The sequence below is a fragment of the Stegostoma tigrinum genome, chromosome 7, assembly GCF_030684315.1.
Source record: "Stegostoma tigrinum isolate sSteTig4 chromosome 7, sSteTig4.hap1, whole genome shotgun sequence".
Taxonomy (NCBI): Eukaryota; Metazoa; Chordata; class Chondrichthyes; order Orectolobiformes; family Stegostomatidae; genus Stegostoma; species Stegostoma tigrinum.
The window spans coordinates 23,930,842-23,948,152 of NC_081360.1; the positions used below are offsets into that span (position 1 = coordinate 23,930,842).

At 40.4% G+C, this 17,311-nt stretch overlaps 1 protein-coding gene across 3 annotated transcripts in view; it reads left to right on the forward strand.

The window, feature by feature from the left end:
• The window catches only part of vps8 (VPS8 subunit of CORVET complex), a 537,289-nt gene that overhangs the window by 100,597 nt on the left and 419,381 nt on the right, over nt 1-17,311 (forward strand). For all 3 annotated transcript variants that reach the window (XM_048534818.2, XM_059647115.1, XM_048534821.2), the window contains 4 exons: nt 5,688-5,910; nt 12,014-12,103; nt 13,102-13,153; nt 16,619-16,661. In XM_048534818.2, coding sequence (XP_048390775.1) covers nt 5,688-5,910; nt 12,014-12,103; nt 13,102-13,153; nt 16,619-16,661 — 408 coding nt within the window. The remainder of the gene's footprint in view (nt 1-5,687; nt 5,911-12,013; nt 12,104-13,101; nt 13,154-16,618; nt 16,662-17,311) is intronic.

The following is a 17,311-nucleotide window of genomic DNA, read 5'->3' on the forward strand; positions in this document are numbered from 1 at the left end:
CTGTTGCAGTTCATAGGGGGTGGTGTATGTACACCCACAGTGATGGTAGGGAATGAATTTCAAGATTTTTCCCTGACAACAGTGAAGGTTTGATATAGTTCCAACAAAGAATGTCATCTGGCTTGAGAGCAAATTTGCAATTGGTGATATTCCCGTGAACCTTCTGCACTTGTCCTCCTGTCAGAGCTTTAGGTTTTGCAGGGACTGTTTGGAGGGAACTTGGTGCTTTTTTTTTTGCAATATATCTTGTAGATGGCACATGTGAATGTCGCTGTGTGCAGCCCTGAAGGCTGTGAATGTTTAAGGTGGTGGATGGGCTGCCTTTTAAGTCTGCGGCTTTGTCCTGAAGTTCAGACTTCTGAGTGTTGTCCGATCTGTAATCATTCAGGCAAATGGAGAATATTCCATCCCACCCATGACATTTGCCTTGAAGATGGTATACAGGCTTTTGGGCAGTTCAGTAGTGAATCACATGCCACAGAATTCCTAGCCTCTGACTTGCTCTTACTACTGCCTTATTTATATGGTTTGTCGAGCTTAGTTTCTGGCCAAAGGTAATGGCCAGAAACTGGGAGATTCAGTGATGGTATATTACCATTGGCAGTGGGGGACACTGTTAGATTTTCTGTTGGTGGTGGTCACTGCTTGGCACTTGTGCATTGTGAATGTTATTCATCATTTGTCAGTCCAAGTCATAAAGTCTGGCTGCATATTGAAACAGATTACTTCAGTGTCTAAGGAGTTAGGAATGCTTTTGAGCATTTGTGCAATCATCAGCAAACATTCCCACTTCTGATCTGATGATCAAAGGGAGGTCCGCTGAAGATGGCTTTACCTAGGATTCTGCACTGATCAACTTGAGAGGGTGGGGCAAGGGGTTTCTCTTGTGGCCTGAGTTCAAATCCCGGAGGTGTGGAATAACATCTCTGAACAGGTTGATTAGAAAATATCGACATTGACGAACTCCTGCAGAGATGCCCTGGGGCTGAGATGATTGGACTTGACAACTACAACCATCTTTCTTTGTGCTAGGTATGACTTCAATCATCTGAGGACTTTTCCTCTGATTTCCATTTACATCAGCTAATTTGGTGAACTACAAGGACCTTACAATTTTTTCAGCTCATGATTTCTAAGTTTCTGTGTTCTGAGCAACATTGCAGTCCTTATCCTTTTTCTAACATGTGCTTTCATTTTTAATTTTACAAAATCCTGCAAATGCACAGCTGATCCATTTGATCTGAAGATAGTGTAATCTTTCAGACATCAACAATTTGCACTGATTGACTTGACCAAAGCATTTGACTCAGTTAATCTTGAGACTATAGATTGTGCTCCAGAGATCTGTGTCCAAGAAACTTTACAATCTTGCAATTGCTTCATGATGATCTGCCTGCAACTGTTTGAGTGTGAGATCCAAAACAGACCCCTTAACTATGGATCAAAAAAGGATATGAAATGACCAACTACTATTTTGAATGTACTTGACTGTGATAATTCACCTCATCAGAGATCAACTGTCTTCCGTTGCAATAGTCAGTGCCTACTGACCATAAGAAGACAAGATCTACAGATTATAGATGATTTTAGTTTTGTTTTCCATCCAATGCCAGGTTTTGAAACTATTCTCAATTTCTTCAATTGTGCATACAAGAAACTCAGCCACTTCTTAAGGTCGCTAAAATGAAGCTCATGTCAACCCATACCTGGTCAACCAATTATTCCACCTCTAGTATGTGTGATGGAGATACTTTGGGATGAGCACTTGCCATCCACAGCTTTCAAAGCACCAATTGCACCAGTTCAGCTGTTTACATGCTACAACACTGAGGTTTTGACAATAACTGCAAGCCAGAAAAAGTGCTGTCATCGTCTCCACACCTCTATTTGAGATTGAGACCTGGACTGTGTATCAGTAACGAAATTGAAATAGTGAAATTTCATCAGCAACGCTTCCACTAGCGCCCACCAGAAACCCACGCAAACACTGGGAGAATGTGCAAACTCCACACAGACAGTCACCCAAGGGTGGAATTGAGCCTGCGTCCCTGGCGCTGTGAGGCAGCAGTGCTAACCGCTGAGCCACTATGGCCCCGCAACTCCTCCTCTTCACCCCGACAAGGCAAAACACCTACAAACTTAAGATAGACTGTGTCCAGAGGCTAAAAATGTGACTGTCAAATTGTCAGCATTCCAGTTGACAGCAAAAAAAAGCTTAAAGACACACTGAAACTCTGTGTGAAGCATGGCACCATTGACAGTAATGACAGGGAGTAGCTTGCTGTCTGTCATTCAGAATGGGGACAGCTTGTCCGTCAAGCTACATTATGCTTTGAGTCATTATACCTTAATGCTGAGGCACCAGAATAACACAGAAGCAAAGAAAAGGAACAAAAATCTTGCAGTCCAAATTCTGCAACCTCATGTGATATCATGGTCCAAATAGCTAAAAGTTTGCCAGTTGACAATTGACCTGGTCAGTCACATGAATACTCATGGTCGAAATTTGCAAACATTATCTTTGCACTGGCAATGATAATAGCTGATGGTTACAACATTTTCTCAATCTCGTAAATCCTGTGTCTTTTGTCCAAACTCTGCCAGGGACGATAAAAATTGTCGTGAGTGTCATGACTGGAAGCAACTTGCGTATTTGGCTCTTTAGACCCAAGCTGCAGCCTGTATTTGTGTTCCTTTTTGTTTTGGGGCTGTTTTAAAACTGTAAGCTTGCAGCTTGTGTGGGATGTGGAAGAGAATTGAGCAACTTTGATTGTAGAATGACTATTCAAATTATAGTTGGAATAGTGTTGGAAAGCTATTCAACACTTGTTTAGTGGCACCACAACAAACAATATTTCTTCCTTTGTTTCTTATTGTAAATTGTTTTCTAATGATTGAAAGTAAAAAACTATTCAATTACAGAATTACTGAGATATTTAAGTATACTTCTTTCTTTGCAGAAGTAATGTGTTATGAGACATAGTTTGTCATTATTTTATTCATCTAATTATTTTCTTCAACCATTGATGCAGTTATTCTTTTGGACTTCTGTCCACTGTACCCAGCTTTGACCCCTGTAGGTTAGAACCTCATGCTGTGACACATGACTATGATCAAAATAGAAATCGATAAAATTTTAGTTATTGTGGAATTGAGGGGTAACGTGGGAAGGCAGAGTTGAAGAAGAAGCTCAGTGGTGACATTGAATGGTGGAAGAGGCTTGAAGTGACAAATGACCTCTGGCAATTCCTATTTCTTCTATTGTTATGCCCTCTCAACTTACAGACAAAACTACGATGGCTGAAACCTTTTCTGAAAACTTATTTTAAGAGAGGAAAAAATGCTTCGGTCATTAGAAGAGGATAAGCATGCGCATGATGAAAGTTGAAGGGATATACTTTTGAGTGAAAGACTAGCCACAGTGGCAGAGATGTCATCCTTCAAATGAACTGCAGGTTATTAAATCAAGGTGAAAAGATGTAATGGCACTATTTCAAAGAGCAAGGCTGTCCTTGGCACCAAGGCTAATGTTTGTCCCTGAACTGACATTGCTCAAATAAGCCATTTGGATGTTGATCATATTGCTGTTCTCTCATTTTCCAAAAGTGTCCATTAAATACTTCTACTGTTCTTCTTCTTCTTCCTCTTCACAACTTTCTTCTTTTTTTCCTCCTACTTTTATTTTGTATTCGTTCAAACTTTGAGAAGTACAATCAAATGGTGAACAAGCCAAAGAAGGTAGAATATTGCAAGTGCTCATGGCTAAAGGAGCACCTTGTAAGCACATTAGATGTATTGTCTGCTAATTTAACAAACATTGATTCTATCGTTTAGTGTGGGTAACTTTTTCTATTAAGGATGCTACATGAATACAATGATGCAAATAATCAAATTCATAACTCGCGTGTTTTAGAGGTATGATTTTTTGCTAATTCAACACTTGAATTCCAAAGAAGCTAAAAATACCTTAGTAAGCAAGCAAGGGGAACCAATATGTCTAGATGTAGGTCCACTAACTCCATCACAAGTAATTCATGTTAGGATTTCTGATGTGAAACCGCTAACCAAAAAATGTAGTGAGGCCCGAGCATCAGTTAAGAAATCATGAGGTTTTGAAGGATAACATTGGAATGATCCTCACCTTGGATCTTAGAAAATGGCCATAACACTGAGGACAAATCAAAGTGAATTTCGGAGAGCTGTGGCAGACACGATTTAATTCCGAAAAGAAGAGTGACTGAATCTTCAAAGGTATTGTACAAAATAGGGGAACTCTCAAATGGAATTAGGAAGTAAAAAGGACACTGCAACTATATTCTTAAGTCTTGACAAACTTTAATGCTAGGTTAGTAGTATGCAATATATGGTTAACTCAGTTGGCTGGGTGGTTGTTTACAATACAGAGTGATTCCAACAGCACGGGTTCAAATCTGCACCAGCTATAGTAACCATGAAGGATTGTTTTTCACAACCTTTCCCCTTGCCTGAGGCCTGGTGATACTCAAGTTAAAACACCACCAGTTGTCTCTCTGTAATGAGAGAGCAGCCTGATGGCCTAGTAAGATGATAGTGACTTTGCCTCATCAGTAAAGTGAGGAAAGATATCATCAACAGCGCTATCAAGTAGCACCTGTTTAACAACCACCTGTTCACCGGCGCCCAGTTTGGATTCCGCCACGGCCACTCAGCTCTTGACCTCATTACTGCCCTTGTTCAAACGTAGACAAAAGAGCTAACTTGCAGAAGTGAGAGTGACTGCCCTTGACATCAAGGCTGCCTTTTACCCAGTGTGACATCAAGGAGTTCAAGGAATCAGTGGGACTCGGGGCACAAACTCACCACTGATCAGAGTCATGATCGGAAAATGGTTGTGGTTGTTGGAGGTCAGTCATTTCGGCTGCAGAGCATTTCTGGAGGAGTTCCTCAGAGTAGCGTCTTAGGCCCAACCATCTTCAACTGCTTCGTCTCTCCTTCAGCATAGGGCCAGAAGTGGGGATGTTCACAACGTCCTATTTACCAATGGGTATTATGAGTCTACCTACAATGCAGGGACTGCAAATGTTCAAGAAGTCAGCACACTACCACTTTCTCAAAGGCCAACTAGGGACCAACAGTAATTACTAACTATTGAACACCACACCTGTCCCATGAGTGAAAAATGGAAAAAGCTTATTTCTGCTTAAAACAAAATCAAATCATGTGGTGTGGACCTTTCACTTAGTTGGTGGTTGCTCAGTTTTTCCCTTTGGTGGTCAACAGGCTTACTGGAGATCATAACAACAAATTATTAGCCATGAGTAATTCCTGTAAATTCAATGACTTTTATACTTGCATATCCAAGCAATTTAGATCAACTCCTTTTCCGTTTTCGTTTGTATTCAGTCTCACCCAATAAAGATGTGTCAGCTCCTTGTACACGGTTGTATGAACTATTTTGCAATTTTAAATGAGTGTTTTGAACGAAAGATCGATATATTATGGCCTGACTGAGAATGGAACATTTGAGAGAAAGACACCCATGATTACACAGCTACCGCATAATTTTTCCTTGTATTTTGAATTAAATTGTATTGTGTGACTTTCAAGTTTCATCCTTAAGACTACTTTAGAAACGCCTTTTGTGTCATGTTTATGACAAAAATTAAAAATATATGTAAAATACAATTAATTTCTTTGTTTTAATGCAGAGACCTTCTGTTTGGCCAAATCTACACTAAATTGAGTGAGATCTCAGTGGCAAAGGGAGTGTTTCTTGAATGCTTGGAACCTTATATTCTGAATGATAAGCTGCCAAGCATCACCCCACAGGTAATGAAGGATCTGCTCATCCACTTTCAGGACAGGGACATGATGGAAAACATTGAAGCATGTATTGTACATATGGACATCACTAGCCTGGACATACAACAGGTGAGCAGTACGTATAGTTTAGTTTTGGGTCTTTTCTGCTGTTCATCATCGAGAATGTTTTGACTCTTGTATGTTGGATCTTCCTTGTGGAAATGACATCCCCTCTTATGGAATCTCTTTGCTGGCCTTCAGCTCTTAGTAAGGTTTCAGAAATGTGTCCCAAATAATGAACAACAGTACGATCCTTGTAATTTTCTCACTAAGATACTGAACTTTACTACCTCCTTGAAGTTATTCACTTATCACCAAAGGTAAGGGGGTATTCAAGATCTTGTTTTAACCTCTTAGTAAATGATCAAAAAGTAATGTAGTAGAGGTAAAGTTACATACTTATAGCAGAATGCCTGTTCTTTAAATCAAGAGAAAAACAGCAGAAAGTGGAGGAGTGGAGAAAGGAAAAAATATTTCGAAAAGAAATAAATGTAATGTATCTTTGTCATGGATTGAAAGGGACAAACTTTTGCTTGACCAACTTCATTGACATTGTTGAAGAGGCAACAGAGAGTGTAAACAACAGTAATGCAGCAGATGTAAATTGTCTGGATCTTCAAAAGACCTTTGAGGAGTTCCTCAATAGGGTAATGAATAAGGTTAGAGAATGTGGAGTCAGGGACAATGGAAAAACCCACTGTAAGTTGGCTTCAAGGCATAAAGCAGAGGTAGGAAGTAGTGTTCCACAAAGATCAGTGCTGGAACCACCACAGTGTGCAATTTACATTAACAGTTTGGTCTTTAAAATCAAAACCACTTTTTCTAAATTTGAGACTTTTTTTGGTAGGTTGGCAGAGAGGCAGTACTTCGTTGATCAGCATTGAGGAAGACTGTGACATATGGGACAGCGGTAATAAACTTAGGAAGCAGACAAATAATTGGAAAATTAAGTTCAACACGCATATGTGCAACAGTATATCATTTTGGTTGGATGAATAGGGATGTCGCTTATTACTTGCAAGTTAAAATCCAGATGAGGTAGAGGAATAAATGGATCTCTGAATTTAAATACCGCAATTACTAAAAGTTGCTTCACAAATTTAAAAGGCCATGAAAGTGCTGAATCATTTGTCATTTAGTTCTATTAGGATAGAATTGAAAACTAGGGAAATAATGCCAAACCTTTATAATTGAACCTTCGTTAGACCATACTTGGAGTTCTACATGCAGTTCTGGGCACTATTACGTGAAGAATATAGAGACACTGTGAAAGCTGCAGAGAAGATCTGCAAGAAGTGTGTAGGAATGTATTTTAGGAAAGGATTGACGACAAAAGTTAGTTATTTTTTGTTTAGAGCAGTGAACTGAGGCTTAAGGCAATATTTGGACTATGAACAACAATTTTTTAAGCAAAGGGAACAAACAGATTGCTGTTCGTTTATTAGGCCAGGCCTGAAGGTTGACTACAAGTTGGTTCTTTTTGAAGGATCCAATAGCTCTGGAGAGGTATTATCTTGAAACAGATGGCAGATATTCAAATATTAATAGGTACCAATCAGTCAAAAAGAAAACTATGGGTGGGGGGTGGGGGAGAAAAAACACAAAACTAAAATTTTAACTGGTTTGTGGCTGTCAAAGTTACAGGATGGAGTTTTGATTACTCCCTGTTGTCCTCACATTATCAATTTATTGAAAGTTCGATGAGTAGTCTCTGTTATTACAATTAAATGAATATTCCTGTAAACCTGTTGAAAGCTGTTTGCATTGATTGGTGCTTGCAGAAACCAGGCAAAATACAATCCCACGTGCTCATGATATTATTGGCCATGGAAGCTGCTTAACTGAACTGGCCAGTTCCATTCCAATTATTTTTTCAGTTGATTCATCCCTTAAATGTATCTGTTTATCTGTCTCTGAGAGAGTGGAGTATAGAATCAAAAAAGATAGGATTTACACCATAGTCATTAATTTGATTACCTTGTTTACCTCTGCTTTGCTAAAGCAGCTCTGCTATCAATAAATTGTGAATTATTTTGTTTAAGGGATAAACTTGGGATTTCTGGTATTGGTTTTATAAAAAGTCTGATTAGAAATCATTAGGGCAATTTTGAGGGTCATTGAATATTTTAATTTTTCTGTGTTGAGAATACAGAGATAGGAAGGCTGCTTTGATTTGGCTGTCTCTCTCCATGCCATAAGCTAACATAGGAAGAAATCCAATGGGAATTCAGTGGGAACTACTTTATCAAAAGAGTGGTCAGATGTGGAACTCACTACCACAGGGACTGGTTAAAGGAAGTTACTAACGTATTTGGAGAAGGATATGTGGGAGAGAGGAATAGAATGTTTTAATTATAGATTTAGATGAGGAATGAAACTCAAATGGAGCACAAGCACAAGCACTAGCATGGACTAGTTGCGCCAAATAGCCTATTTCCTTGCTGCACATCCTATTAAAAATACTCCCTTGTTCGCTCCACACTGCCCTCCAACCCCACCACACACGGCACCTTCCCCTGCAACCGCAGGAAATGCTACACTTGCCCCCACACCTCCCCCCTCACCCCTGTCCCAGGCCCCAAGATGACATTCCACATTAAGCAGAGGTTCACCTGCACATCTGCCAATGTGGTATACTGCATCCACTGTACCCGGTGTGGCTGCCTCTACATTGGAGAAACCAAGCGGAGGCTTGGGGACCGCTTTGCAGAACACCTCCGCTCAGTTCGCAACAAACTACTGCACCTCCCAGTCGCAAACCATTTCCACTCCCCCTCCCATTCTTTAGATGACATGTCCATCATGGGCCTCCTGCAGTGCCACAATGATGCCACCCGAAGGTTGCAGGAACAGCAACTCATATTCCGCCTGGGAACCCTGCAGCCATATGGTATCAATGTGGACTTCACCAGTTTCAAAATCTCCCCTTCCCCTACTGCATCCCTAAACCAGCCCAGTTCGTCCCCTCCCCCCACTGCACCACACAACCAGCCCAGCTCCTCCACTCCACCCACTGCATCCCAAAACCAGTCCAACCTGTCTCTGCCTCCCTAATCTGTTCTTCCTCTCACCCATCCCTTCCTCCCACCCCAAGCCGCACCCCCATCTACCTACTAACCTCATCCCACCTCCTTGACCTGTCCGTCTTCCCTGGACTGACCTCTCCCCTCCCTACCTCCCCACCTACACTCTCTCCACCTATCTTCTTTTCTCTCCATCTTCGGTCCGCCTCCCCCTCTCTCCCTATTTATTCCAGTTCCCTCACCCCATCCCCCTCTCTGATGAAGGGTCTAGGCCCGAAACGTCAGCTTTTGTGCTCCTGAGATGCTGTTTGGCCTGCTGTGTTCATCCAGCCTCACATTTTGTTGTATTAAAAATAACGAGTCCTTTTACTTGAAGCTTTTATGTTTAGGTACTTTTGATTTTTGTTATGATCATTTCAGGTTACTGGAGCTAGCCATTAGATTTTCAATTTGTTTGACCATGTTCTATTTCTACATTATTTCACTGACTCCTGTTGTTTGAATTTTCATAAATGTTGGTTAGGTTAAAAAAAAATGTCCTGTTATGCATTGAACTGAATAACTCAACGAGTGACCGCAGCATTCTTTTAGATCAAGGGCCCTTAGCCAATTCAGCTATTGTAATAAATTCAAAGACACTGCTTAAAGATAAGCAGAAGGTTAGTATTATAAAATTGTATCAGCATTGCCCAAAACAGATAATTTAATCGTTAATTGATTTTCCATTTGTTAGACATTGCTGTTCATGAATTGGCACCTGCCTTTGTTGAACTGTAGAAACAGCTCAAAACTAAGCTTTTGACAATTAAGCACTTCGGGGTATGATGGGCATTATGCAAAGCAAATTTTAACATAGGCTTATAGTTCTGGGGTAAATTTGCATCACTGGGAATGGTATTATTTTGAAATTAAGACCCTTCACTCAAAGTCAAGAGGAAATTCCAAACCATGTTCACATACCAATTGTGAATTGAATTTTATGTTGGATTGATGGACTCAATACATAGTTGCAATAATGAATGGATCCCCAGCTGTTACAGATTCCAAGGCTCCTGTTTGCTTTAGGCAGTGTGCCTGCAACCCACAATTATTTTAATTAATAATTGCAAAAGGTCAGGAATAGTTGCATTATGAGCAGGTACATAACCGGTTAATTTTTAAAAGTCCACCTAGTAGTTTCCACTGGGTAGGTAGATTAAGATTATCTAACATATTGAGAAAAATGGGGAAACTTACCACTCACAAAATAGCTTTAGGTTCTGAAATTGGTTTCTTCAATAGGTGGCTACATAATAGTACTTGGCACTTTTTCTTAAAAACAACTTTCAGTGAAGATTGCACATGTAGCAGAAAATATCCTGTTTCTGAGCAGTTGTTATTGCACCAAAAGTATGAGAGTTATCACATGCCAAACATTTGTTGATCTAATCTCGGAGTATATCGAAAAATATAAATAAGATAGAAGCAATCCAAAGCTGTGATGTAAGATTTTTTTTGAATCAGTATGAGTTAGGCAGCAGTGTCACTTGCTTGATCAAAGATTGTGGAAAGCGAATCACTTCACCAGGCAGGGAGACAAGAAAAAGGCTGTCCATGTTGGACAGAATACAGAAAGGAATAATGCTATTAGTGGAATTTGTTAAATAATCTCTGGCAATGATGGGACATGAAGTAGCCATCCACACAAAGTATAAACACTGTTTATAAAATCAGAAAATGTCTCTACATTCAAGGGTCTGTCCTGCACCATTTCTGCCCTCTGCCATCTCCAAACCCTTGTTTCCTTACCTCATTGTCTGCATTTTGCACAGATGACTTACTCCATTACACCCTGGTCCACTACTCCATGACCCCCATCCCATCATTATGGTACTTTGCCATGCATTTGCAGAAGGTATAACAATTGTGCTTTTACCTCTTCCCTTCTCACCGTTCACTATCCCATACACAACTTCCAGTTAAACAGTAATTTACTCATTCTTCCAGTTTGCTGTTTTTACTTCTCATGCTACCATGAAGGACTCTCCCTCACCTGAAATGTTGTGCCCCTCAGGTTAGCAACTACCAAACATCTCTCTCCCTCTCTTCACCCCACCAAACCCACCCCCCTGCCCCTCAGCCTCTCATAAGAGGGCAGTTCTGTTGTCTGATAGGACAAGGTGACTTTACCTTTATTCACTGCTCATAGTGCAGACTGTTTTACTATAGCGGCACCGCACATAGACTGGGTGATCACTTTGCATAACACCTACGCTTGGTAAGAATGACTACGACCTTCCAGTTGCTTGCCTTTTCATCAAACTATTTTTCTCCCATGTCAACATTTCCATCTTAAGCCTGCTGCAATACTCCAGTGAAGCACCTCATTTTCTGCTTAGGCACTTGACTGCTTCAGGGATCGATGTTGAATTTAATAACTTGAGTGCATGAACAGAATCATTTGTTCTGTGCACGCTCACCATTTGTTCCACTTGCTTCTCCTCCATCTTTGTTACCAGCATTAACAACCCATCAGTTGCAGTTTCCCTTTCAGTTCTGTTTATTCTCCACTTTAAAAGCATTAACTCTGTTTTCTCTCCATGGATACTGCCAGACCTCCTGAGTTTCTCCAGCATTTTCAGTTTTGCTTTGAAATAAGCACTTTGTTTCCAAGAAGTTGCATCAACTATTTTACTTGCAAAGGGCAATTCCAAATGGATCACACTGCCAAAGGAAATAGTCACAGATTCATTACTTGAAATCCTTAAGGATCACCTCTAGGTCATCTTCCATTTATAAGTTTTTCATGTGCATGACTACAATATTAACTGGCCTTGTCTTGTTTAGTTAGAGCTAAGCATAAAAATGTTGGAGGAAATAGTCTTCGCTGGCGGAACGAAGGCAGATGGAGCAGAGACACATTATTTATATACAATTGGCTGTAACTTGTTGATCAAAGGGAACTTCTGAATGGAATCCGGACGTGTTGATATTGAATCCAAAATAAGTTTAAATCTTTGTTTTAATTTATGATTTTGTGAACATTTTCTCTTTCATCCTGCAACATGATAAACAGGCTTAGACTATAGTAAAGTTGATGTGAAATTAGTCTTGCTATGATACTTGTTGGATCTAGTGTCCAAGAATGATTTCACCTGTCTTTGTTTTAGGTGGTCCATATGTGCTGGGAACATTGTCTGTACGATGCTATGATCTATGTGTACAACAGAGGAATGAATGACTATATCACTCCAATGGAGGTAAGAATTAGAATGATATCAGTGAGTAGAAATTAGGTTTGATTTCCTAAAATTAAAGTTTGTTCTGAACTTCCACTGATGGACTAGCATCCCTTTTTTAAACTTCATGTCACTAGTTATATTTTGTTGAGTATTTGGCTGGAACTCTGAATTCAATCAGAATGCTGCACTAATATCAGTCAGTTGTTTCCATTTCTGGCTGTGTTCCAATACAGCAAATCTGGAGTGAAGACATTAGTATCCTCTTGATTTTAGGTTGACCCATAAGATTATATTTCTTTTGGTCTCCAAAATAATGAGGGCAAGAGTAACCAATATTTTGAGGGCTGTAAAGCAACAGAGCAATAGCATTAAGAAGTTTATGTAAGATGACAGAAAGACATAGTAAAACAATAGAGCTTTAAGAAATTGATTACCTGAACTGCCTTACATCAGAAATGATTCTCAGTTTGTAAGGGAATCACTTTGTTTGGGAGCGAATGTTGGAGAGGTAAAGAATGAAAATGGCAAGTCATCTCTGCTGCTGCCTTGATCATGACAGCTCAAGATGCAACTTCAGAGAAGAAACCGCACTTGTTTACACTTTAATTTACACGTTTAATTGGACACTGAATGTTACATCTGCATCAACTTGTTAACAAGTAAACACAGAGAAAATCTGTTAAAAGGGTTATAGTTACCAGAGCCTTCTACTTTATTGATAATTTGCTGACTGTGGGTAGGGCCTATCATAATAAAATTGAAGTAGATATCTTATCAGTTTTAAAGGTAATTGGAATTAATTTTGTTCTTGTTTTCTTAATTCTTGTGTCATCCATGGATGAATTTGCATAATAATCTCTGATGCTTTGAAATGTTCTTGACTGTGAAGTATGCATGACGCTAATTAGTTAAGCAACCAGTGAATGCCAGGAATTGCATGTTTCCTCTGGGGAGCATTGATATCTATGATAACTTAGTATTTCAATTAACATATTGTCTTCTGTCATTATTTTCAGAAATTGTTCCAAGTTATTGGTCCTCCTCTCCGAGCTGGCAAACCTCTCTCAGGTATAACGTAGAAACATATACAGTAGGAATAAGAATGGGTCCTGGATAAGAGGGAGTTTGAACTTGGGATGAGGAGATTTCAAAAATGTTGAATTCGGTGTTTAGCCTATTGGGCTATAAGCTTCCGAGGCAGAACATGAGGTGTTGCTGCTCCAGTTTGCAGATGGTGTCATTGTAACACTGGAGGAGGCCCAGGATGGACATGTCACCCAGGGAGTGGGAATTGGAGTTAAAATGGTTAGCGACTGAAAGGTGTTGTCATTTTTCACGTACAGAGTGTAGATGCTCTACAAGATGGTCTGTGAGCCTATGCTTGGCCTCGCTGATATAGAGGAGGCCACATCGGGAGCAGCAGATGCAGTAGGCCAGGTTGACGGATGTGCAGGTGAACCCCTGTCTGATATGGAAGGTTTGTTTTGGGCCTTGGATGGAGGTGAGGGTTCGACGTGTAGGGGTAGGTGCAGTATCTCCTGTGGTTGCAGGGAAAGGTGCTGGGTGTGGTGGAGTTAGTGGGGATGTTATGGTTCTTGAAATAGGAGGACATCTGGGATTTCACATACCTCCATCCCTTTCCGGGACCTTTTCATCTCCATCTCTGGTAACTGCCTCAACTCTGACATCTATTTCAAACCTATCAGCTCCCATTTCGACCTGGACTACACCTCCTCTCACCCACCCTCCTGCAAGAATGCAATCGCTTACTCCCAATTCCTCTTCCTCTGCTGCATCCGCTCCCAAAATGGAGTGTTCCACTACTGGACATAACAGATGTCCTCCTAATTCAAGGACCACAGTGTCACCCCTCTAGTGATCAAAATGCCCTCAACTGCATCTCTTGCACTTCCCGCACTTCTGCCCCCAACCCCCTTCCCCCAACTAAAATAAAGACTGAATCTCCCTTGCCCTCACTCATCACCCCACCAACCTCCGCATCCAGCGTATCATTGTCTGCCACTTCCACCACCCAAAATCTGACCCTACCACCAAAAATATATTTCCCTCCCACCCCTATCCGTCTTTTGTAGGGATCACTCACTCCATGACTCCCTCATCCTCTACATACTCTCCACTCACTCCACCACCTCCTGCGGTTGTAGGGAAAGGTGCCGGAGGTGTTACACCTGCCCCTACACCTCCTCCCTCACCTCCATCCCAGGCCCAAAGCAAACTTTCATTATCAGGCAGTGGTTCACCTGTATGTCCTTCAACCTGGTCTATTGTATCTGTTGTTCCCGATGTAGCCTCTTCAACATCGGTGAGACCAGGCGCAGACTTGGGGACTATTTCGTGGAGCATCTGCGCTCTGTATAAGATGATCGACAACATCTGGTCGCCAACAATTTTAACACCCCTTCCTACTCCCTTGATGACATGTCCATCCTGGGCTGCCTCCAGTGCCACAATGACGCCACATGCACACTGGAGGAGTAACACCTCATATTCCGTCTTGGGAGCCAACAGCCTGATGGCCTAAATATGGAATTCATCAGTTTTAAAATCTCCCCGCCACCAGCTTTATCCCATGTCCAAACCTCCCCCTCATCCCCGCCTACTTGACTTGATACAATCTGTCCATCTTCTCTCCCATCTATCCGCCCCACCCTTCCCACCGACCAATCCCCACGACCCCCTACTTCCACTCATCTATCACCATCCCACCTACCTTGCCCCCCTTCCAACCCCGCCCCTCCTCTCTATTTCCAAGCTGCCTTCCTCTCCCCAGTTCTGAAGAAGGGTCCCGACCCAAAATGTCGATTCTCCTACTCCTCTGATGCTGCTTGACCTGTGTTCCTCCAGCTCCATACTGTGTTGACTGTGACTCCAGAATCTGCAGTTCTTGCAATCTCTGAGAATGCAAATAACACTTGAATTGACTGTCAGAAAAATAAAAATGAATGGGCTTTACCACCGTCATGGATTTGACAAATCTCAATGACAACTTCTTGTCCATTTCATTTATATTTTGCTGCTGCATTGTTCTCCTGCAGCCAATCAGTCAATAACCATCCCCCAACTCTCCGGTTCCTGCGTTGCATGACCCTTAAGCAGTTTTAGTAGATTTGCATGGTAAAGAATGCCATTGTTGACATTTATCTTGAAATTCATCTCAATGAATTATACTTGCATTCCCTCTGTGTCACTCTTTTAATTCTTAATTGAGAAGATGAACATGTGTTTCAAATTTGCATCCTCTACAGTGCTAAATTGATTAAGCATCTTTATTTCTAATTTAAAAATACTAAGATGGTTTCCCTCGACTTTCACCTTGTTCCTTTTATCTACTAGCTCTTGTTTTTACTAAAATGTCATTCAGCACACATTAAGCCTGTCTAAGTGCTGCCAACATATTAGTTGCATAATCTTGTAATCCAGGTTTTACATCTGCCAGTATGTATGTTTTAACTTTTTAATTTCAATTTTAGCATTAAAACAAGAAACAAACAAATTAGGTGCAACATTTAACGTGGAATGCACATTTTTTTTCTTGTCACTGGTTGTTATTCCATTTTTGGAAATTTTACTTAGACCATCAGTGGCTGCAAAATACTTAGCAATAAAGCATAGTATCATCAAATAGTACAGCACGGAAGGCCTATGGTTCATGGAATTTTACTGGATTAGTTAGAGTGCAATGTAGTTAGACCTGGTCCCTTTACTTTCCACATATTCTTGCAGTTTTCATAATTGTATTATTATTTCCAAGCCAGCATAGAATTTGTTTGCACCCCTGCAATCAGACACCAGATTACAATTCCTGATGTTGTCCAGCAAATTTCTGGATCCCCTCTACACCTTGAAATATGTCCTGGAAGCCTTATGCTTATCTGAGAGGTTTCATCATCCCATCAGAAAGATGTCAATGGATCAAGATGCATCCTGAAATTGATAATTATCGCTGAATTTGGTTGAGTATCATATTTGCTTTACAAAAAGATAATACCAACAGTGTTATTTGCAGAACTGATACTGACACTTCCATAATAAAATTGAACTCTAATGTAATGCATTTAGAATTGCAAATACTTATTTTTCAGTAATCCTCTTTCCAATGTGTTATTTCTTTTTGAGCTAAGTTGTCACTTCAGCCGTTGAACATTTAAAGTTTGCAGCTGCTGAATTAAGTACTGGTGCTCAATCATTGTGCTTTGCCTGTATTTTCCTGGTTATCATTCACCATAAGTGACAGAGGGCAGATGAATCTCCTGACCCCGGTATGCTTGACCTTTACTTTGCATTACCTGCGGCAACACAGACTTACAAGTTTATGGCAGGTGGGAGATGATTGGCAAACAATGCATCCTTCCAGGCTGGTAGATCATGCTCCATTTGGTTAAGTATGAAGCCTTTCCTAATATCCTATCAATAACTTCAATACAGCAAAACGTTTGGGTTGACAAAATGTGGAATTGGAATGGGTTTATGTTTCATGAATCAAGAAATCACATCATGTTTTGTTATTTACAGATCAACAAGTGGTCATGGGGAATAAGTTACTGGTATACATAAGGTAAGCCTTGTTTTCTATTTTTGACCACTGGAATAAGATGGCCCAGTTTCAAAACTTTTTAGCAGTTAACCGAACACCATTTCAAACAGCAATAAAGTAAATACTTTTTGCCTAGATATTGGAAAGCAAAGTTCCCTTGCAGCTCCCTGGAATTGGTCCTTGCTATGATGTTAGTATAATTACTTTTATTTTCTGTGGACCATAGAGTAGGGGCAAGAATCTGAGGCAAGGAAATAATTTGTAACAGACGTGAAGTTTATTGATTTTCTTCATTCCCTGGACTGATATACTACTGCTTAACGGTCTTAAAAAGTAAAAGAAACATAATATTGTATTCTATGCCTTTTGAAAACCTCAGATTTTGCCAGTCACAGTCAGGAATTCAAATCCAATTGTCTAATAACTCTTGGAGTTGTGTTCTTTTATTCATGGAAGCATTTAATCATTGGCTTCCACATCTTCCTCTGATGGATGCCTCTGAGAATTCAATCAGTTAAAGTATTGTTTTAATTATCGTTGAGTAACATATTTAAAAGTTGAATCACACTGAACATATTCAGATATTTATTTAAACTAGGAGCTCTGCGCCCACAGTATTTCAGCTTCCTCACCCAACTGTTGACGTGGAATTTTTGGGATTCCAGTAACAA